Below are 23,646 nucleotides of genomic sequence, written 5' to 3' on the forward strand. Positions count from 1 at the left end.
CCACCCACTAAGAGAGACAGCCGAGATGTGCATTGCAATATAGATGGCAGGTGTACAGTGTGGTTAGTAATTACATTGGCAGATCTGGGGCTGTTTATTACTGCTTTTATTCTCCTGGGCCCTCTTAAGTTCATGGTGTGTTTGAAAATTGTATCTGCCCTCTGTAAGAAGCCTGTGGACTGGCAATGTCTCTCTGGACTGACTCCTTGTCTCTACTTTCCCTCCTTTTCAGGGCTCACAGGTCTTTGGCTTCTTCTTTCTTTGCTGCTGCCCAGTCTTCTCCCTCCCGGCAGGCAAGATGGCTATGATGGACATGAGCGAGTTCGGGGAGGCTGCTGACTTCCTCCGGAAGAGCTACACAGAGCAGCTCAAGCTTCAAACGATCCCCTTTGATGGTAAGATCAGCAGCACCTTTGAGCCTGGCACATGCTGGTCACATGGGCTCTCATGTCCATGGCCTGGTTTGCAGAGTATTCCCAGCTCCATTCACAGTGCTGTGGACCCTGGTAGGGTTTTGTAGCATCATTTTGTCCCATGTGTCTCATATACTCCTGCAGCAGTGTAATCCCCCCACCTGCACCCTGCTCTTGTGCTCACTGGTAAGAAGTCAGAGGACCAGAATAACTCAGCATTAGTGAAAGGCAGCAGCTGCTTTTGGCAGTCACTGTGGCTCCTCAGTGTGGAGGGTAACAAGGTGGCTGTTTATCTGCGCCTAGGTTAAGTGCCCAGAAGGACTGAGGGAGCCAGCAGTGCCTGTTCCACAGAAACAGAGCTCAGCAAAGCCCTCCTCCCGTTTCACTTTGGTGATGAACAGGGATCATCATAGATTTGGGTGACAGATTCTTCACATTATCCTTCCACTCGTTCCATTATCATATTCCATTGCTACACAGCTAGAGTGTGCCTGGGATAAAAAAGCCCTGGGATTGTGCCAGGATACATTTGGGAGGGCTAATAAATAAATCAGGGGAAGGGGCGAATTTTGCATTCCCTAAACTGTGTTTTCCACGTCTCCCCAAAAATGCACCCAACAACAGACCAAAATCAATCTTAGCATTAATTGGGGAAAATTAAACAAGCATCCAGCATGAAAACTCCCAGGAAATCCCTGTCAAATGACCACAAACACTGGAAGGAAAAAACAAATGTCCCTTAATATTGCTAGATTGTGTTCTTACTGCTCTCTGAAGCTATTGACAAGAGCAAACAGTTCCCTTCACTTCAGACTGAGTTTTCTTCTCTTTTCTTTTGGACCTGAAGGAAAGAAACGAGCTTGGATCCCAGATGACAAGGAAGCCTACATCGAGATTGAAATCAAAGAAATCTCTGGTGGCAAAGTCGTCGTGGAAACCAAAAATAAAGACGTAAGCAAAACAATCCTGATTTTTAAAGTTTGCTTTTTGAAGGATGGCCATAGGAATGGGGGAAAGAAGCACAGAGGAAAGGAATGCATGGGGGAGGCGGGGGCATGAATTTTTGAACAGCTTATCTCTGAAACTAGACAAGTTCTTACTTATGGCACTTAAGTGTTCAACCTGTGGTCAGTCAGCTCAGTCATGTAAATGGCTTTTGTTACCCCGTAATGTGCAATCTGACTTGCCAAACATGCCAGGGCTTCAATAAACCAGCATCAAATGGTCAGTTTCAAAAAAGTTCTCTCTAAACAACAGGCTGCAAGAATGACAGTAGGGCTTTCCCAGCCTGAGTGATCAGCTGGCATCTTAACAGCTGTAACAATAGCCAGCAGAAGTCTGCTCAGTTTGCAAACAGCCAGTTGCTCCCTTGGACGAAATTATTCAGCTAATCTTGAGAGAAAACCATTCAAAGCAGGAAATAAGGGAAACTGGTGTAAATCTGGAGTTATTCTGAATTTACACCAGTACTATAGAGAGCAGACTTTGTCCAGAGATCAACATTTTAATGAACTAACTACATTGCTTAGAGCAGTGGTTCCCAAATTTTAACAGCCTGCAAACGCCTTTCACTAAATTGTGAAATCTTGCGAACCCCCTCCTAAAAATCAGTATTTCCAGGGATTTAAGTTTAAATTTCCTCAGTGTGATGGATGCACTTGCTTTGCTCTGCATAGGTCTTGGAAGTCCGGAACCACTGCCGGCTCCTCTGCTGATGGGGGCAGGGCTCGGGCTGCCCGCCCCAACTGCCCGGCCCCGCTCTTCCTGGGGCTCAGGCTGCCAGCCCCACACGGAGCGCTGGGGTTCGGGCTGCTGGCTCCCGCGCTGAGGGGGCCAGGCCTTGGACTGCCAGCCCCAACTGCCCAACCCCGTTTTTCCTGGGGCTTGGGCTACCAGCCCCACACAGAGAGCTGGGGTTCGGGCTGCTGGCTCCCCCGCTGAGGGGGCCAGGCCTTGACTGCCAGCCCCAACTGCCCAACCCCGCTTTTCCTGGGGCTTGGGCTATCAGCCCCACATGGAGGGCTGGGGTTCGGGCTGCTGGCTCCCCCGCTGATGGGGGAAGGGCTCAGGCTGCTTGCCCCAACTGCCTGGCCCCGCTCTTCCTGAGGGCTTGGGGTATCTGTCCTGCAACCGGGTCCCACCTGCTGCCTCCAGTGCCTGGGGTCCTCTGGCCACCATTAGTTAAATTTTTCTGGCGAACCCCCTGTAATGTTCTACGAACTCCACTTTGGGAACCACTGGCTTAGAGGGATCACCATAGCACTCAGTGTCACTGTATCTGGGTACCTCAGTTTCATTATAGAGTTTAGATACATATGATTAAGAGGTTGTTAAATTGTTACACATAGAGCCAGATTCTGAACTTTGCTCCACCCACATCAATCCATTGGGCCTGATCTCATTTACACCAGGAGTGAGGCCTCAGAAATCAATTGCATTACACCCATATAGGGTAGCTGGGAGATCAGAATGAGACCCATGGAACTCAATGGAGATACTTCAGTTCTACACTGGTGTAAGATCACAATCTGCTCCAGTCAATTTCTATTTACCAAAATAATATATGGTAAAAATAATTTCTAGGCTGGATTTTCCACTCCATTAGAACAGTTTTAGGCCAGTGTAACACCGCTTCTCAACAGAGTAACACCAGTGTACAACTGGAGTAACTGAATAGAGAGTCATGTCCTATGTACACAGTGAACTATGTATTTCTTTGTTTGCATTGCTATGGTGCTAGTCAATGTAATGGGCAATAGCTTACGTCTGTCAAAATCTAGAACTGGTTGGAAAATAGATTTTCAGTCCCAGGAAAAATTTTGAGATTTCAAAACAACTTTCATTCTGAATTGGAACAAAAAGTCAAAACGCCGAAGTATTTCACAAAATGAAATGCCCTCAAATACCTCAGGTCAACTGAAACATTTTGTTTCAATAATTTTCATTCAATTTCAACTCTTTTTAATTTAAAAAAATATATAAAATAAAGTAAATTTCAAAACAAAAAGTCATTTCAAAATGAAAAATCGAAATGGGATGTTCTGGTGTTTTCAAAACTTTTGTTTCCATTTTTTTCTAACAGAAACTTAATCAAAATTGATACAATTTAAACAAACAAACAAAAAAAATCCATTTAATTGCAATGGCATTTTCCAAGAGAAAACTGTTGTGACAAAATTTCTCCAAGCAGGTCTAGCTAAATCATATCTAGTCTAAGCCTGCCTAAATTCTGCTTCTGGTTAAACCAGGGTTAGACCATTGGGGACAGTGGGATTGCACCAGTATATGCAAGAGTAGGACTATGAAGGGTCCAATTCTGATCTTGAGTACACTGGGTTTACATTAGGGTCATTACATTGACTCTGATGGAGGTAATCCTGATTTACACCAGAATAAATTAGAGGTGAATTAGCCCCATGGTCTTCTTACAAACTAAACTGTGTCACACTACCAGGCTGTGAAATCAGGAGATATTATTAGCCCCATTTTATAGCTAGTGAGACTTAGGCTGTGGCTATGTTAGAGGCACAGCTGTAAGCTCTCCTGTGTAGCCGCTCTTCCAGCAGCATAATTAATCCCCACCCCAATGAGCAACGGTAGCTATGTCGGCAGGAGAGCGTCTCTCAAAAGCATAGCACCGTCTACACCCCGAGTGACAAACATTTTGCCAACAAAAGTGCTGGTGCAGACAAAGACTGAGGCACAGGAGGGTAAAAATTACTGACGAAGGGCCATGGAATCCAGGGCAGAGCCTGGATTAGAACCCAGGATCCCTGAGACCCAGTTCTCTGCTTTAACTACTAGACTCTCACCCTAATTCACCTAAGAGTGGCAATGAAACTCTCTTTTCTTCAAGCCTGAATAACAGTGGCCTGTGTTAAATTCACCTTCTCCCAATCAGGCACAGAGGTGGAATGTGAGAGTACTGTAATTTCAGTACTTAGATGTATAGGCTTAAATAAAGACAGTGACAAGGGATGGTCTGTACATGTCAGCTGTTTAAGGCTCCCTGCACCATATTCTTTGAGATGACACATAACCGGACTGCCCCAGGGCCCTACTGTCCATGAAAGGAGTAAGGAGGATGACCAGATGTCCAGATTTTATAGAGACAGTCTCGATTTTTGTGGCCTTTTCTTATATAGGCACCTATTATCCCCCACCACCATCCCAATTTTTCACATTTGCTGTCTGGTCACCCTAGGAGTGAGCACTCAGCACTGACCTGTAGCACTGGATGGAGCAGCCGGGCCATGTGCCAGGGCCCAGGGCAGGCCCGTGCCCTAGAGCACGCCTTCTCTTCACCTATTTCTGATCTCTTGCAGTGGGTTGCTCAGACAGTGCGATAAGCTTCCTCGAGAGGCAAGAAGGAGTCTGTACCTGGGGGGAGGAATATGGCAATTTTGGCAGGTAGTAGGGGGGTCTGGCCAGATACTCATCACCAGTGTGGCATGGTTGGCAGCTGGGAGGTCTGGCCAGAGATAGATGGCACAGGGGAAGGGGTTGGCAGCTGGGGTGTGGACAGCAAGGCTGCTTTTCACAGGGGAAGTGGAGTGGCATGAGAGCTGGCAATGGCTGGTGGAGAAGGGTGAAATGCTGATCACTCCATGGCCCTCCTCTGTCCTGTGCCCAGTGTCCCTCCTCCACCCTCACATTGCTCTGTCCCAGCAGGAGCTGAACACAGTGCCCTGGCTTGTCCTCCATTAGCTGCATGCTCCTCTAGAAGAACCCTGGGGGCAGGGGAAAAGGTGGGGTGGAATCTTTTACTGCTCAGTGTAACAACAAACAAGTCTCGTCTCAGCACTGCAGGCTGGGAACCTGATGCTTTATTTAGCTGCAGAGCGGGGGAAACTCCCACTAGTTAAATAGGAGGTACGGCAAGGGTGGGGCATGGCTAACCCACTGGGTACCCATGGGTAACCCACTGACCCCATCGTGACCACTTTCTTACAGCTGGGCTGCTGGAGACGAGGTGAGGGAATGGGCCCTGGCAGCTAGGAGGACTGGGAAGGGAGCCCTGTTCTGAAACATAGCCCCTTGAAAGGACAGTACAGGGCAGCCCCTGTCTGTGCTCTAGGGGAGTGTGTGTCATGGGAGCTAGTTACACGGCTCCTGGTGGGATTGGGGCTTGGTCTCCTGAGGCACTAGGTGCTGCTGAAAATCCCTCCCCTGTTTTTTCGATGTGCCAGCCTTGTAAAATCACCCTTTCCTTCCCACTCATCATCTCCAAAGACGGACGCCAATTCCACCCGAGTGACACTGTTAGCTTTGCTGGCTTTGCACGGCTGTCCCTGACCCGCATAGTGCAAGCAGCTCTGTGGCTGCTGCCCAGCAGGAACAGCCTGCAGCTGAGCAGGGCTGGCTGTGCAGAACGAAGGGAGCAGACAGCAGCGACCACCCTGTTTTGTAATGTAGGCTCCCCTGTGCTTTGGCTCTGATACAGAGGGAGCAGATCTGCAGAGTCAGATGGGGCAATAGTCACAGGGCGCATTCTCAGTGCAGTGCTGGGGACTCCTCTGGAGTGGAACAAGCTCGCCCCTCAGAGTAGGTTTCCACTACCACTTACGTCGCTGAGGGGTGTGGAAAAGACACACACACACACACCACATGGGATGCATGTTCCAGTGACCTAAGTGCTGTCCACCCCGGCACTACATCGATGGGAGATGCTCTCCTGCCAACAAAGCATCTGCCTCTGGCGGAGGTGCAGTAATTACATCAACAGGAGAGCACTCTCCTGTCAGCGTAGAGCATCTTCACCAGACGCACTGCAGTGACCCAGTTGCACTGGTGCAGCCATGCCATAGTAGCACTTCTAGTGCAGACCTGCCCTCGGTCTGCAGCACAATTGTCTCCTGCTGGTGCCCTCTTGTAGCATGAGCTCAGGTGCCCAGCAAATACCCCTCGCCTTCTTGCGTTCCATATCCAGATTAGGTCATTTGTGTCATTCTCTCCTTGGCAAAGGCCAAGTCCTGCTTTTCCAAACAGTCACCACCTATGTATTCAGGCACTGCACCTCCTCCCCAGCTTGAGGCCCCCTGTGCCCAGCTGAGCAAAGGTGTCTCACTGCCTACCCTTGGGAGAAAAGCAGGGATGGAGACCGGCCTGAGGGTGAGGGGATGGCATCAGAGATCTGCATTCTCCTTAGACACTGCCAGGGCAGCTAGAATCTGGCCTCGGAGAGTCACGAGAGAGTATAAGGCCCAGACATGAAACTGGGCCAGATGCTGCGTCCCTTTACACTGGAGTGAATCTGGAGTGCTTCCACCAGCAGTATTTACCCTAGTGTAAATGAGATCAGAATCAAGCCCTTTGCAAGACAGATGGGAGCAAACAGCGCGGTGCACTGTCAGTGCTAATGGCGACTGCAGGACCTGGTCCTGGCTGGAAGGAACCAAGGACAAACTCAGGCTCCTCTGATTTGCTTCCTCCCTGCAGACCCGGGTTGTCAAGGAGGATGACGTCCAGCAGATGAATCCTCCCAAGTTCGATATGATTGAGGACATGGCCATGTTAACGCACCTCAATGAGGCCTCGGTGCTGTACAACCTGAAGCGCCGCTACGCCCACTGGATGATCTATGTAAGTGATGCTGGTACAGGGCATGAGGGTGACACATAGAGCCCTGACCAGCACAGTCAGAGGTCAATGCTGATTCAAATGGCACCAACTCAAAACTACCACAGATTTCTCCCCTTGGTTGTCCCAGATTACTGGCTATCCCAGTCAGGGTCATGTTGAATCAGGACAGCTATGCCCTGGATTTCTCATGCCTCAGGAACCTCTCCCATTCAGTATTTCTTGTGACATGGGAGTCATATGGATGCATTAGACATCCCCAGGCAGACTTAGATAGATAGAGGGGGAGATTTATGTGTACTGATTAGATTCACTTGGAAAACATATTGAAGAGAAATAAGCTGATCTTGGGATGCCAGGTGAAGAGACTCACTCACCAGGGAGTCTGCAAAACAAAACACACTTCGGGATGCTTCCCAAAATTCCCAACCCTGGAAGGATTTCTAGATAAGGCTAAAGCTGGCTGCCCTGAGAACGTCCGGAGGAGACGCTAATGATGGCTTTCCAAGAGGGATGTGGAGAAAGGCCAGCTGCCTGGGTGGAGGGGGTAGCAAGGGGTGGGGGAGGAATGTCACCATTAAGGTAAGGTAGGTTGGCAGCACAAAGGGATGTCCCTGTTAAGGCCATTTGCATCCCTGTTCTGTAATAGGCTAAGGAAGCAGCATGGTGCAGACAGGCCAGATCCACTGCGGCATCTCTAGCTCTGAGCCCAGTGGCTTTGAAGAGTCTTTGTTCTGCTGCGTTGAGGCAGCTGTGTCCTTCTGCACTCACTTGCCTCCTCTCTGCTCTCAGACCTATTCAGGTTTGTTCTGTGTCACCATAAACCCCTACAAGTGGCTGCCAGTCTACACCTCCCCTGTGGTGGCAGCCTATAAGGGCAAGCGGAGGTCAGAGGTCCCGCCCCACATCTACGCCATTGCAGACAACGCCTACAATGACATGTTGCGCAGTAAGCTTTTCTCTTTCCTCCCTCTCCTCCCTGTGCTCGCCCCGCAGCGGAGGCCGGATCTTGTTCAGTGGGAGGGGGAATGCAGGGAGGGCATTGTGGCATCACCTCACAACAAGAAACTAATGCACAGTAGCAGAGATGGGCCTGGAGAAACCCGACTATCTGTGTCCGGACTGGGCTCAGAGCGGAAGTTCTGGGCCACTGTTAAAAACACTGATTACAAGCAATACTGACCAGTAACCAATAGCACCTTTCCTCCAGCAAAACAGACTCTGGATGGGCATCAGAGCCTGTATCTCGAGGGATCACCACACGCAGCCCTGGCATTTAGCTGGCCTGAATCAGGCTACCCAGCCCCCATGGTGCTGTGTAACAATCCCCTAAAAGGGGATATGACCCATAAATTACCTTGGCTGGAGGGTCAGGGTGATGAGGAGAAAGGACATCTCCCTAGCAGTGCCGGGGCCAGGGCCTTGGCAGCACAGTGGGCTGGCTCAGGCTTGTGCTGTGGGGCCAGGTCTAGAGGAGGAGGGGAAGATGCAGTAGGATAAAAAGAAACACTCTAGAAATGTCAAGACACCAGGATACTTCTTCTCAGGGGTGCCAGTCCCCTGGAGCCTGAGGGAACGCCCACACCCACATTTTGGACCTTTAGTACTGGGAAAGCTTGGCGTTAATAAGTCAGGTGAACATAGTCACTGGCCCAGCCAGGTAGGGCTGTGGATGAACAGGGAAAACCCAGACCCATGGCAGCCCTGGAGCATTCTCAGAGCTCCATGTGATCTCAGTACGTTCCAGTCTAACGCTGGCTCTTTCTTTTCCAGATCGTGAGAACCAGTCCATGCTCATCACGTAAGTGACCCCTGCTTCCCTTCACGGGCCATTGTTCCCTGCCTGCCTTGTACGTGTCTCTGGGTTAGGCTCCTGGGCCCCATTCTACTGCCCCCCCTACAGGATACAAGTTGTCTTTAGGGTCCTGGCAGTGGTTTGTCATTTGGACTGACTGGCAGCCTTCCTCCTGTGAGATCTGATGCCCCAGCTGTACGAGGAGATACATCAGACCACCTGCCCCTCCTGAGGCCCCCAGTCAGGCATCCCTGGCTGCCACCCCATCCCCAAACAAGTTTCCTTCACACTCCCACCCATCGGCTGCCAGAGCCCCTCCAGGGCAGCCTGTCTGGTGACAGTGGCAACGGCTGCTGTTCATAGAAACAGAATATCAGGTTTGGAAGGGAACTCAGGAGGTCATCTAGTCCAACCCCCTGCTCAAAGCAGGACCAATACCCCAGACAGATTTTTGCCCCAGATCCCTAAATGGCCCCCTCAAGGATTGAACTCACAACCCTGGGTTTAGGAGACTAATGCTCAACCACTGAGCTATCCCTCCCCCCAAGTTCACCCTGCACTTGTTGGTGCTGGCATCACGGGGTATGACTCTCCCAAGCTGGTCCCCAAGCAATGTGTTTCCCAGCACCAGCCCCAGCCCCAGCCCCAGCCCCATGGCTGGCCACACGCACCGTGGTGCTAGCCCACAGCCTTGTGCCCAGGAGGAACATGCTTGATGCTCCTGAACAGAGGAGGCAGCCAGGCCCAGGAGAGTGATGGGGGAGGGGGCAGGCAAGGTTAAGTTCAAGTGACATATAGATGAGGGCTATATAAAGTTCTTTGAAGGGCCCTACCCTGCTGCCAGGAGCCACTGACATTTTTAGCCTCAGCCATGGCCTAATTAGGTAACGCAGGGGCTGAGGCGGGAGATGCTTGGCTCTTGTCCTGCGGCAGCTCCCCCCCCCCACCACACTCATCCCTGCTCTTTGTGATCTGGGATTACAATAGAAGAGCAGCTAACTCTAGGCATGAAATCACTGCAAGGCCTCGTGAGCCAGTGCCAGCAGGCAGCGCAGACCAGGGCAGCAGGAATTGCCCAGCCCCCGGGTCTCACCTGGACTCCTGGCCCTCCTCTGTAAGTTCATACCAAGCATGTGACAGACCAGGAGGAGCCTTGGGAGGGGGAGACTTCCCCACCTGGCACTGTGTGGACTCACTGGCCACGTCTGCAGTGGTGATTTGCCCCAGCGTCAGCCTCCGGGGGGCTGCCCCGGTGGAGCTGCCCCATTACAGCCCCCTGATGCAGCCGAGCAAAGCCCAGACGGGCAGTGGCGCCGCTTGCGTTGGGTTCACACCAGGGGAGGTCACTCACTCCGCTGCAAAGTCCAGCAGCTTTGCCCGTCTGTTCTAGGGGATTGTGCCAGTGCAGCACCACATGGGCTGAGCCCGGTGGCTGAAACCCCACATTGCCCCCATGCAGAGCGTTAGCCAATGGGAAGCGATCACAGGCTACCCAGGGCCAGACAGGGCTGAACCTCTCCCTTGGGGTTTAACTTCTTTTACATAACACTGTAAGGCGGGGCTGGGCTGTGGTCTTGGTTTTCTGAGTCTCTGTGTAAAGGTTTTGCCTGACTCTGCCTCATTTTCTTGATCTGTGTATTTCTGTTACCCTAAGCGGAGAATCTGGTGCTGGTAAGACTGTAAACACCAAGCGGGTCATTCAGTACTTTGCCATTGTCGCAGCCCTGGGCGACACGCCGGGCAAGAAAGGAGTAAGACCCTCATTTGAAACACACTTTGGCTGTTTCCTTTTTTTTTCTTCTTTTTTTTTTTTGTAACTTTTTGCATTTGGAAGCGTGTTTGGATCTGGCCCCTCACGGGCTTTGCTTTTCCTTTGACTTTTGAACAAGCAAGGCTTGAAACAACTGATCTTGGGGAAATGGAGTTTTTAAGTGGCTCACCAAACTGATCAGCCACACCGGGGTTTTTTGGGCCCACCTTTTCCTTCACCCCAACATATTTTCTTTTTCAGACACTGAAAAGGGGACAGACCCCCCCCCCCCATTTCCACCCCTGTCTCTTTTAAGCCTTGCTTTTTGCCTTTTTCCCCCTTTTCTCTTTTTTGTTCATTTGTTCATTTTGGTCCTTTTCCATCTTCTGCTTTTTCTTGCTCTTGTTTTGATTCTTTCTTGCATTTCTTTGGTGTTGGTTATTTTTGAGATTCCCTTGCAATTGCTTATTTCTTCTGGGTACTTGATGCCCCAGCCTGCTTTCCCTTGCAGAAGCAGACTGGTTGTTTCAGGTAGTGGGTAAGCAATTCTCCAGCATTGTTTTCCTTCCCTCTTCCCTGAGTTTGGATTTAACTCTTCCTGCTTTTTGGTGCTTTTCTTCTTTTTCTTGAGCTAATCTATTTAACACATTTTTGGTGTATTTTTAGAAATTTAATCCTTCGATTTTTTTGAACCGTTTTAGTAACTAAATGTTAACGCCCTGCTATTTTGATTGATGCTTTCTGTGATTCTGACCTGTCCCTTCTGGAATTCTAAAGACAGTTTTCTTTCCTTTTTCTAGCAAGCTCCTGCCACTAAAACTGGGGTAAGTGCAACAGGGAATAGGGGCCACTCCTCAAGTGAGAGGCCAGCCTTGCTAAGCAGCACCTTGTTAACTCCCACTAGTAGTGGGCCCCTTTCTGAGTGCCCTTGTGCCAGTGCAAGTTAGGAGTAACTGCGATGATGTCAATGGAATGGTATCATTATGAAACTGACACGAGATCAGAACCAGGCCCCTGTGTACAGCACTGCATTTTGCTGAGGTGACAAGGCAGTAATGCAGTTGGGAAATGCTCTTGTGGTTGCTGAGAGGATCCAGGGAGACTGTGTGTCTCTTCGTAGAGCAGCTTCTCTCTCAATGGAGGGATCACTATTACCAGGTGTGGATGTGCTGCTCACCCCTTTGGCACCCCCTGCTGGTCTCTCAGGGAATTAGCTCATTTTCCAGCCCAGAGCACCCTCTGCAGGCTGGTGATCCACCTGTCCTCTGGCCTCATGTCCCACCCAGGACCCCAGTGCTCTGTTAACCAGGATGCTGCCCCTAAGCAGTAACCCCTTTCTCTCAGGGTCTCCCCTCTCCAGGAAACCCCCACCCACTATCCCCACCTCACCTCAGTATCAGGCTACTACCAGTCATTGTCTAGCCCCATGCCCTGGGGCAGACTGCAGTATCAACCTACTCATCACTGGCAAGGTTAGGTTTGGACCTGCTGCCTTGGCCTACCCCTGGGCTGCCCTCTGTAACCTGCAGTACCAGTTGCCTTGTGCTAGGCCACAGCCTGGACCTTCCCAGCTCCTCTGCCTTTCCCCAGCCCTGCTTCACACAGGTACCCTGTCACTAGCTCTCTAGAACCAGGCCCTTCTCTCTCTACAGGCAAAGAGAGACTGCTCCTGGCTTCCCTGGCCTTTTTATACAGGCCAGCTGTGGCCTGATTAGGGTGTGGCCCAACTGCAGCCACTTCCTCAATCAGCCTAGCTTTTAGAGCTGCAGCTTTCAAGCCCTCCCAGGCAGGAGTAGGGGTCCAGTCTGCTACACCAGGATTGGGATCTGCACATTGCAGGGCATTGAGTCAGGCTGGGATTTTCTATCCACTGCCCTGGGGATGGAGTTTCTTTAGCTCCCAGTTCACTGCAAGTCTGTCCCACTGCCTCAGCAGAAGGGGGTCTGGAAGTTATTGCCAGGCTGTGGCTCTGTGAGAGGCTGCATTGCAAACCAGACATCTCTAAAAAGGACCAGTCCTGAAGCAGTTACTCTGTGTCTGGTCAGACCGAGCTCTCGTTGACTTCCTCAGGCATTGACCTGAGTATGGCCTTCAGTACCGGCCCTTGGGGGCCAGCTGGCAGTGGCTGCTTGCTTTGAGGGGGAGGGAGTACCTCATTTAAATGAGTGACTGTTAAATGCTGGGGCCAGAGCACTGACCGGATTCACCCCAACCCCGGGAGCCTAGTTTCACTCTGTCATGCACATCCCCTGCTTTGCATCTGGATAGTTTGACTCTGAGTTTTAGCAGCAACATGTCCCTAATCCCAGGGGGTAACAGTTTGTCGGTGTTGCTGGGGGAGGGGAGTGAGGAGCTAGGGTGCTGCACAAAGGGTTACATTTACAATGGTAGCAGTACATCAAAAACATCATCGTCCAAAGCCCAAGTGGCTCCGTTATGCAGTGTATAACTCCTGCTCCAATGTTACACCGGCCCAATGGACCAGTGTGCTGAGCTCCAGGGTCCCCCAGTCCAGCTCTGCAGGGGAGGGTAAAGTGCTTCTGAATAACAGCATTATGTAAAGAGCCATGTAATCAAAGGGCTGCAAGCCCATGGTGGACTGCAGGCCGTACAGTTAGTAAGGCTGGATGAATCTGTCCAGTAGAAGCTGCCTGGAACCCATGCCCACATCTTCCCCTTTCCTCAAGGTTATACGTGAACTAGACAGCTCTTTTCTCTAACCTATCCCTTCAAAGGCAATTTTTGTTGCATCTGCTCCAATATTATCAGCCAGCTATCTTGGATTCAATGTGATCTCAGAGCAACAGAGAGAGGATAGGAGGGGGTTAAATCATATTCCCAGGTAAGAAACTGCTAGCTGGAGTTAAACAAGCTAATCTGGATCAGTGACCTCAGGAAAATAACCTTCAGAGCACACTGCAGTGGCCAGAATCTTCAGAGTTAAGGTTCCATTCCAACCCCAAACAACCGTGAGGGCACATGCTGTGCACCCTGTATGCTAGGCAGATGCGTGTCTATGGCCAGGATTGCTGCTAGTTGACACTCAGCCCTGGAAATCACAGTGATTTGCCTAGGGACCCTGAGAGCTGAGATGCTTTAAACCCTGTCCCTTGGTGTTTTGTCTGTGGACGCAAACACCTGAAACCATGGCCAGTGCAAATGAGACATCGGAGGATATGTAGCCCAGTTGCAGTGAGATAAGGCTTCAGCACTTCTGCTTGCTCAGGGAGCTGAGCCCTGTGACTAGTAAAAGGTGCAAATGGCTGTCCGAAGTCCAGTGTGGTGTGAGGGGAGTATGCTGGGCTGGCCAAGCAGGAGCTGGTCAGTCTTGGGCATGTGTATAAAGGGAAAGCAGAGGGATATTGCAGAGTGCCAGGCAGGGAGGTGTCCCATGGGTAGCGGGTTAATGGTAGCCACAGCTGTGTGCCTAGAATCGCAGTGCATTGGAAGCAAGCAGCACTGGTGTACCATTGTCTCAGGAGTGGGGGCGAAGGATGGCTGGGGGTACATGTGCAGAGTTTAGGTTATTTGAGGTATTTTCCAAGAGTGGGATGGGGTTTCCCAGTTTGCTGGGCCTCATGTCCCACCCAGGACCCCAGTGCTCTGTTAACCAGGATGCTGCCCCTAAGCAGTAACCCCTTTCTCTCAGGGTCTCCCCTCTCCAGGAAACCCCCACCCACTATCCCCACCTCACCTCAGTATCAGGCTACTACCAGTCATTGTCTAGCCCCATGCCCTGGGGCAGACTGCAGTATCAACCTACTCATCACTGGCAAGGTTAGGTTTGGACCCTGCAAGAGTGGGATGGGCCCAGTTTGCTGACTTTAAATTATCGATAGAGATTTAAAACTTGAATTTCACCTTCTAGTTAGCAAAGCGTTTCTCTGGCTGTTTCCTATGGGGACCGTTTTTAACCCATGATGTACATTATCATTGGCTTGGAAGCGACAGGCTGGCTGGTCCTGGGATGCCAAGCGAAATCAGCTCATCGCTAGCCTTCCTTCTCCTAAGCCCCTCATCAAACAAAGCCATCCAGGGCATGTGGGCTGCAGCTTCTCCGCTCAGGGGCAGGTAGCACAGCGAGGATGCAGGGCGAGAGGTTGCACCCTCTGAGCAGTGCTGCTCTCTCATCCTGCAGGGGGCGCCACAGAACATTTCCAGCTTTGGGCAAAGCAGGAACTAAGCCAGGAGCCAGTCTGTTCTTCTGAACCAGTGTGTCCTGACCAGTGCAGTGTCCTAATGAATTCCCCGTGTTCTATAAGCAAGTGTTGCAGTACTTAGGTACCACGCGTGGGGATCAGAAGACCCAATTCACTGCTGTTCTTTGAGAGGAGAGGTGCTAATAACAATAATTAACAAGGGATACACAGCCCCATGTGCAATATAAGGCCACATAGTGTGAGAGAGCTGGGAACAGGATACCCAAGTGCCTAGCTCCCAGCACTCTCATCAGTCCACTAGAGCAGGCGACATGCTTGGGCTCTGCCCCCCATGTTTATGGCTCAGTGCAAGCTGATTTCAGGGTCAGAAAAGCCAGAGGGACTTACTCTAATGAGAGCCTTTGAAAAAAGAGTCTTTGGTGCAACCCAAACACAAAACCCAGGGCTGAGCTTTGGAGTTTCCGGGCGATAGGGTTAGATGAACATTCAAACACTGAGATACACTTGTTTGAAAGGTCGGAGCAGGTGCTGCCATGACCTCTGTCAGGTGAATCTGCTGAGGCTGGAGGATATTAGAGAATGAACTGAAAGCTAGGGACAGCTTTGACTCTGGAGAGCCTGCTGCCTCTGTGACATGCTCTTACGGACAAAACTCAGCGCTGTAGTTCTCGACCCACGCCGCCACCGGGGGAAGTTGCGATAGTAGCTTAATGTAGTTAAGACTCAGATGTTTAAAGACACAGTGATGAGAAACGCCAGCACTCTGCCTCCACTGTGGCTTCCATTGCCAGTGGCTCTGGTGGAGCGGCACCTGTGGAGAATTACACGTCTTGGTTTCCTGGTGTAGGCAAGGCCCTGCATCCCTTTGGCATGACTAGGGTATCAGGACAGCCTGAGCGTTTGGGGAGTTCTGCCTAGGTACACCTGCGATAGTCAGCGTTCTGCTTGGCTGTATCTGGAGCAGTTGGCAGTGGTCAGATGATGACTAGCGTAAATGGACTGTAGCTTTATGGAACCATTTGGAAAGCACACCCTCCCCTATAGAGACAGTGACTAAGGCACGATGGTGTGGTGTGGTACAAAGTTATAATGCCATGGTCTAATTGCTAGGGCACTGGGCTCTGAGTCAGGAAACTTGAGTGCTAGTCCCAGCACTGCTTTCTCAATGACTTCACGGCTCTGTGCCTCAGTTTCCCCTCACACCCCTCTGTCTGTCTTGCCTAGTTTGGCTTTAAGCTCTCGGGGCAGGCACAGTCTCTTCTGTGTGTTTGTATGCTGCCTGGCACACTGGGCTCCTAGATGCGACTGTCATTCAAATGTAATAACAAGAACATGAGTCTGGGGCTGAGGCATTGCTGTGAAGAGGCCATCAGGGAGTTCTGAAGCTCCCCCCAGCCAGCGTCTATAACACTGCACACCGCACCACAGCTCTGAGAAGAATGGTTCTGACACATGTTTAAAGGAAAACTGACCTAGGAATATTACAGAGGGTTGTTACTGTCTCTTCCTGGGCTATTTCCTGGACCCCTTCGCTTCCAAAGGCAGGTTTTCCCAGTGCCACGAGCCCTCCTCTCCAGGCCTTGATGGCTATGGCCCCGTCACAGAGGCCTCCCATGTACCGCTGAGCTATTAGCCCGGACCTTTATAGGTACCACTCACAGCAGATTAGATGGCCACAGAATTCATGGCTTCAAAGCCCAGCTCTGCTCCCCAATGTTAATTAAAAAAATAAGACCTGCCAGGTAGGAAGGCGCCACCCTGGAGACTAAAGCCTTAAGGGAAGCTAGTGAGAGTAGCAGAGGGTTGAGGGACACAGCACTGTCCCCTGCCCTGTGTCCTGCTGTCCCTTAGCTGCATCTGTAGCAACAGAGCCACTGTTACTAATGCTACAGGCACAAGCTGACCCATCCTTTGGCTGCATTTTCTAGGGTACCCTCGAGGATCAAATCATTGAGGCCAACCCTGCTATGGAAGCCTTTGGCAACGCCAAAACCCTGCGAAATGATAACTCTTCGCGCTTTGTAAGTATGCTAGCAGGATTTATATTTATAACGCTCAAGTTATCCATACCCATGCCCTGTGTGAAGTGGCCACAGATATCCAGAGCTAGCTTTTACTAGGGAGCAAATCATTGTCAGAACTAGCAACTCTCTCTTCTTTAGATGGGTTGGCTGTAGGGCCAAATCCTTTGCTGCTGTAAAGCGATGCCACTTCCTGATGTTAACTGACCAGGCTAGTTCACTGACTTGTGCTATTTAATTTACACTAGCTGAGGATCTGGCCCTAAAAGATGAGGCTGGAGTTAGGAGCAGCCCAAGGTCCATCTCAGCTTGGATCAGGCTGTGAGTGATGACTGCCAGTGCCGGGAAGGAGCCTGGCACAAAGGGAGAGCAGGGAGAGCTGGAAGTGCCAATGCTGGGAGGTGCCTCAGTGCACCGGTGGTGCAGTTTCACCTTCATCGAACTCTGGCCCTGTGTTTGGCTCAACCAAACCCCTGGTTCCCATTTATCTCCATAACAACGCGCTGGAGGTAGTGGAGGCCACAGTGGCATTCTTGGTCCTCTCTGGATTCCCCAGTGCACCAGGGGCCTTGGAGTGTCATGGGGGTCTCCTGAGCTTGATCAGCAGTAGCAAGCCATGACTCTGCAGGTAGTTGTGCTGCAGACCCAGCATCACGCAGCTCTGTCCAGGAGCCAGGGCTGTCAGGGGCCATCTGCAACCATCCTCTGAGTGCTGCACGAGAGCACAGCCACAGGGAGCAAAGCTCAGGGGGATGATCCCTCTGCTGAGCCAAAAGCGACCAGCACAGGCCCGAGAAATTCACCCAGACACCTTGTATTGAGCCCCAAAGTTGTGTGACATTAACGTAAGGCAGAGAAGAGACAGACCCTTAGCCCTCCCCAGCCATCTGATTTGTAAGAGCTGCCCACTCGGGACAGCAGCTGTACCTGCCTCAGTTCCTCTGTCCAGCCTAAGTATTTACCTTCTTCCCTTAGGGCAAGTTCATCCGAATCCATTTTGGCCCCTCAGGGAAACTGGCCTCTGCTGACATTGATATCTGTGAGTAAACAGCCTTGCACACCTGCCAATTCAACATGCTCTTTTTCTGCCCTGACACTGGATCAGCTCCAGAAAAATCCCAATCTGTTTTTTTTCCTGTTTGTTTCTAGACTTGCTGGAAAAATCAAGAGTGATTTTCCAGCAACCCGGTGAGAGAAGCTACCACATCTACTACCAGATCCTGTCTGGGAAGAAACCTGAGCTCCAAGGTAAGCAGCTTCAAAGAAATCTGACCAGGGGGAACGACAGTGTAAGCACATCTGGCCTGGGCAACCATAGCCCCTGGTGAAGTCACTGCCCCCCAGGGGGAGGAAGCCCAACTAGATCCCTTGGAGGGAGGGTGCTGGGGGCAGAGGAGTCATTACTCAGCTCTGCCCTCTGGGATCTCGTGGAGGGCCCAGATATGATCCCAACTGGCCTGCCAGGCTCTGCCATTGAGCCACCTCTCAGGCACTGAGCGGGGCTGGGATCCAGGTGCTGGGTGACAGGAAACCTTTCCGCACTGGAGAGATGCTTGGCAGAGGCCTGGCATGATAAGCTTCTTGGCTGCCGCCTGTTGAGCCTGCTGCTGGATCATGAGAAGCACCTTATTAGGCAGGTCTGGAGAGCAGCGGAGCAGTAACCTTATCTGGGGGTCACGAGGGCAGGCACCATTGCTTCTAAATCAGTCTCCAGCCCAGCAGTATTGCGAAGATAGCAGAAGGGAGCTAGAGCTGCAGAAGAGATGGGCCTTGCGAGGGGTTACCAGGCCTTCCGGAGTCAGACCCACAAGCCAGCTAGAGCTGAGGCAACAGACCAGAATGGGCTGGGAGTCACACCCAGCCATGCTTCTCTCTTCTGCCCTGGGCAGTTCCCATCAGAGGCTTTCACCTCAGCCACCCAGCCCTCCCCCTGCCCTGCCCACAGAGACACAGCAAGCGCACTGCTTAGCAGTGGGAACTGGGAAGTCCAGCAGTACATGCTACAGGGCCAGGGGCCATTGCTGCAGTGAGGGGACTGTATCCACAGCCATGTGATGGGCACACTGTGGTGGTAACGAGGGCCTGTGCAATGAGATCAGGGTAGGGAGAGTTGCAGAGCACTGGGGCATTACCAGGACACATGGAGCAAAGGCAGAGCAGGGTAGCTTTCCATTGCTCTTTGGCAGCTGCTGCTCAGCAAGCTGCCTGAGATGGCAGCGCACAGCCCAGCTGAGCCTCCCCAGGAGCAGTGGGTTTTGTGGCATGTGCCAGGGCCAGCTTCATGGCGCATGTTGCACTGTGGGCGAGGATCGAGGGAGCCTGGGCGATACCAAACATCTCACTGCACTTAGTCTGTGCCCAGAGCACTGCCCTCCGCCTTCCCTGCTGATCTTCACCGCACGCTCCAAAGGGCAGGGCTCCAGCTCGCCTCCAGCTACCTCCTGATGCCTGGGGTGGCCACCTGGGAGCCCAGCCCTCTGCCAGGTTTGCAGGCCAGAGCTCAGCCAAGGGAGGGCATGTCCCACAGCAGAGCCCTGGCTACACTGGGCCCTAGGGCTCAGTCCTGGGGCTGTGCATTAGGCCCCTTCGGTCCTGCGCCAGCCTTTCCAGTGGAGTCTGCTCTGGAACGCAAGCCAGCATGCGGGGGAGCCGAGTGTACCTCACATCTTTGCTCTCCCTCCCACTCCCAGATATGCTGCTACTCTCTCTCAACCCCTACGACTACCACTTCTGCTCGCAAGGCGTAACAACGGTGGACAACCTGGATGATGGCGAGGAGCTCATGGCTACAGACGTACGTACAGGACCTGCGAGACAGAGCAGGGGGGAGGCCTGGGCAGAGGGGAGAATGGCTTTATATTCTCCTGGAGAGAAATGGAGATATGGCTCAGCTTTGCTCAGATACCGCTAAGCTCTGCTGATGTTTTATTAATAATCACCCTGTGCACATCTCCAACCCCTGTCCCGCAAGGGCCCCTGACGTTTGCAGACATTCACTCCCCGGCACTCCTCTGCAGTGAGGGAGAGCTCATTCTCAGCCCCACTTATAGACTGGAAAGCAAGGCACAGCATGGGTAAGGGCCATGCACAGCAGTGTGTGTCGTTCCTATCGCTCTGCACCCAGAGGGGGTCAGTCCCATGCAAATGGCCAGTGAGATGCATGGCCACCACTGATGCATGCAGCCCTAGACATGTAGGTGTGAGCGTCTCATTCTGAAAACCACAGAGCGACTCAGTGACAGAACCAGGACTAGAACTTGGAGTCCTGGCCCCTGATGGGGGCGCTGCCGGTGGGTGCTGAGCACCCACGATTTTCACCCTCTAGGTGCTCTAGCCCTGGAGCACCCACGGAGTCGGAATCTATGGCTGAGGATACTGGAAGGAACCCCAGTTTTAGGATGAGACAGGTACTAGTAATGGTGAATTCAGTTATTAGAAATATAGATAGTTGGGTTTGTGATGACCAGGAAAAATGCCTAGTGAATTACCTGCCTGGTGTGAAGGTAATGGATCTCCTGAGACAGCTAGACAGACTTGTAGGTAGTGCTGGCGAGGAGCCAGTGGTCATGGTACATGTAGGTACCAGTGACTTAGGGAAATATAGGAGAGAGATCCTGGAGGCCAAATGTAGGCTGCTAATTAAGAGATTAAAGACAAGGACTTCATGGTAGCATTCTCTAAAATGTTTCCATTCTACGCACAAGGCCCGTAAGGCACACAGGATCTCAATGCATGGATGAGACAGTGGCATGGGGAGGAAGGATTTAAGTTAATTAGGAACTGGGGAACCTTTTGGGGAAGAATTAGTTTATACAGAAGGGACGGGGCTCCACCCAAACCAAAACTGAACCAGACTCAGCCTGTAAAATTAAAAAGGTTGTAGAGGATGTTTTGAACTAAGGGCTGCAGGAAAGCTGGCAGGTGTGGAGAGCACACGGTTTGGGTGGGGATGTCTCTTAGGAATGAAATGGGGAACACTACATCCTAGTAAAGCGGATAGGAAAGAAGTTGGTAAAGTACAGGTAGGAGCCAGTGAGGAACAGTAAAGTGTAAAAGAGTCACATTTATATTTAGCTCCAGAAGGCAAGCAACTGAATATTGACAAAATGCACTAGTGCTTATCTACAGCTGCTAGGAGTCTAAATTCTAAGCTGGGTGAACTAGAGCGCCTGGTATGGAGTGAGCATATTGATATAACAGACCTCACGGAGATTTGGTGGAAGGAGGATAATCAATGGGACACAGTAATACCACGGTTTAAAATACAGTAACTCCACTTAATGTTGTAGTTCTGTTCCTGAAAAATGAAACTTTAAGTGAAATGATGTTAAATGAATCCAATTTTCCCATAAGATTTAATGTAAATGCGGGCGGTTAGGTTCCAAGGAAATTTTTTGGGTGCAGACAAAAGGTATATACTGTACAGTACTGTACTTTACTGTGGTGGGGAGTTTCCTCTGGCTTACCCCTGGGGCTCAGGGTGGAGGTGCAGTTAGGGTGTGGGAGGGTGCTCAGGATGGGGGTGCGGGGTCTGGAAGGGAGTTGGGTGCAGGAGGGCGCTCTGGGTGGGGGTGCGGGAGGAGGCTCAGAGCTGGGGCAGGCAGGAGGTGCAGAGCACTTACCTGGGACAGCTCCTGTTTGGTGCAGGGGGTGTGCAGGTGGATCTGCGCAGTGCAGCACCGCCCCCATGGCTGCGATTCTGGGAGCCACGATTCTGGGAGCTTCCCTCCCCCCACAGGCAGGGCCACCCGGAACACAGGGGATTTAAGGGCTGCAGGGCCCTGGGCTAAGGGGGCCCTCGGGCCCTGGACTGCAGCTCTAAAGCCCCTTTTGGAATCCGGCCCTGCAAGCACAGGCCAGAGGACTCAGGAGGAGCAGGGGCAGCCGCTCAGCCAGAGGCTGGAAAGAAACAGCGCTTTCCCCTTCAAAGTGCCGCTTCTCTCCGGCTGTTTGTTTGGCAGCACTTAGGACTTTCTGGGAGGGAAGGAGAGAGGGAGAGGGAGCAGGGCCGCCCAGCAGATTCAGGAGGCCTGGGTTTTTTGGTGGCGGGGGGCCCCCGCTTTGGCGGTAATTTGGCGGCGGGGGGGCCTTCCGCTCCAGGACCCGCCGCCGAATTACTGCCAAAGACCCAGTACTTCAGCGGCAGGTCCCACTTCAGTGGTAATTTGGCGGTGCGGGGTCCTTCCACCCTGGGGTGGAAGGACCCCCCGCTGCCGAAGACCTGGAGCGGAAGAAGCTCCGGGGGCCCGGACTCCGTGAGAGATTTCCGGGGCCCCCGGAGCAAGTGAAGGACCCTGCTCCAGGGGCCCGAATAACTCTCATGGAGGCCTCTGTGGGGCCCGGGGCCTTGGGCAAATTGCCCCTCTTGCCCCCCCTCTCTGGGCAGCCCTGAGTGGGAGGAGGCAGAGAAGAGGAACTTGTGCAATGCTCCCTTGTAAAATCAGCCAAACGAGGTTATAAGGAAGCATTGCACAACTTTAAATGAGCATGTTCCCTAATGGAGCAGCGATGTAACTTCGAAACAACATTAAGCGGGAGGACGTTAAGTGAAGAGTTACTGTATATAGGAATGACAGAGCCATCCACTCCCAGTCTTTATTCAAGCCTAATTTAATGGTGTCCAGTCTGCAGAACTGGAATTAATTTGCAAACGGGACACCATTAAATTAGACTTGAATAAAGACTGTGAGTGGATGGGTCCTTACACAAAGTAAAAACTATTTCCCCATGCTAATTTCCCCCCTTCTGTTACTCACACCTCGTCAACTGTTTGAAATAGGCCATCTTGATTATCACTACAATTTTTTTTTCCTCCTGCTGATAACAGCCCACCTTAATTGATTAGTCTCATTAGAGTTGGTATGGCAACACCCATTTTTTCATGTTCTCTCTGTATATATATCTTCTGACTGTATTTTCCACCGCATGCATCTGATGAAGTGGGCTGTAGCTCACGAAAGCTTATGCCCAAATAAATGTGTTAGTCTCTAAGGTGCCACAAGAACTCCTGTTCTTTTTGCTGATACAGACTAACATGGCTGCCACTCTGAAACCTAACAGAATGTTAGGAACTGTTAGGAAAGGTATAGAAAATAAGACAGAAAATATCATGATGGCATTATATAAACTCATGGTAGGGTTACACCTTGAATGCTGTGTCCAGTTCTTGTCGTCCCATCTCAAGAAGGATACAATGGAACTGGAAAAGGGTCAGAGAAGGCCAACTAAGATGGTCAAGCCTATGGAACGGCTTCCGTACAAGGAGAGACTAAAAGGATTATGGCTGTTTATTTTAAGAAAGAGATGACTAAGGGGGGATGTGATAGAGGTCTATAAACTTGTGAATGGTGTGGAAAAAGTGAATAGAGAAGTATTATTTACCCTTTTACACAATACAAAAACCAGGGGTCACCCAATGAAATTAACAGGAAGCAGGTTTAATACAAACGAGGAAATACTTTTTCACACAATGCACAATTAACTGGTGGAACTCATTGCCACAGAATATTGTGATGGCAAAAGTATAAGTGGGTTCAAAAAAGAACTAAATAAGTTCAGGGAGGTAGGTCCATCAATGGCTATTAGCCAAGATGCTCAGGGATGCAACCCTATGCTCGGGGCAACCCTCAACTTCTGACTGCCAGAAGCCAGGAAGAGGAGACAGGAGCAGATCACTCCAACTGCCCTGTTCTGTATACTCACCTGAATCTCTGGTACTGGCCACTGTTGGAGACAAGATACTGAGCTAGATGGACCACTGGTCTGATGCAGTTTGGCCTCTCTTATGTTCTAAATTAAATTGCTGTGGCTGAGGTTTGCTAAGTAATATAGATGAACGATGAGATAACTGATAAAAGGCAATTTGTGCCATTGCACCCTAGAAGTTCAAAGCAATGGCATGTGCATTTTCCAGTTCTGGAAAATGTTT

At 51.2% G+C, this 23,646-nt stretch overlaps 1 protein-coding gene across 1 annotated transcript in view; it reads left to right on the forward strand.

Annotated features, from left to right (window-relative positions):
- The first annotated feature begins 236 nt into the window (after positions 1-236).
- Positions 237-23,646, forward strand: part of MYH7B (myosin heavy chain 7B) — a 55,308-nt gene continuing 31,898 nt past the window's right edge. The window contains exons 1-11 of the mRNA XM_050917231.1: positions 237-395; positions 1,261-1,364; positions 6,852-6,995; positions 7,785-7,941; positions 8,766-8,793; positions 10,442-10,538; positions 11,338-11,361; positions 16,626-16,718; positions 17,694-17,757; positions 17,868-17,966; positions 19,409-19,512. Coding sequence (XP_050773188.1) covers positions 299-395; positions 1,261-1,364; positions 6,852-6,995; positions 7,785-7,941; positions 8,766-8,793; positions 10,442-10,538; positions 11,338-11,361; positions 16,626-16,718; positions 17,694-17,757; positions 17,868-17,966; positions 19,409-19,512 — 1,011 coding nt within the window. The 5' untranslated portion in view covers positions 237-298. The remainder of the gene's footprint in view (positions 396-1,260; positions 1,365-6,851; positions 6,996-7,784; positions 7,942-8,765; positions 8,794-10,441; positions 10,539-11,337; positions 11,362-16,625; positions 16,719-17,693; positions 17,758-17,867; positions 17,967-19,408; positions 19,513-23,646) is intronic.

This window comes from Gopherus flavomarginatus, chromosome 11 (assembly GCF_025201925.1).
Source record: "Gopherus flavomarginatus isolate rGopFla2 chromosome 11, rGopFla2.mat.asm, whole genome shotgun sequence".
Taxonomy (NCBI): domain Eukaryota; kingdom Metazoa; phylum Chordata; order Testudines; family Testudinidae; genus Gopherus; species Gopherus flavomarginatus.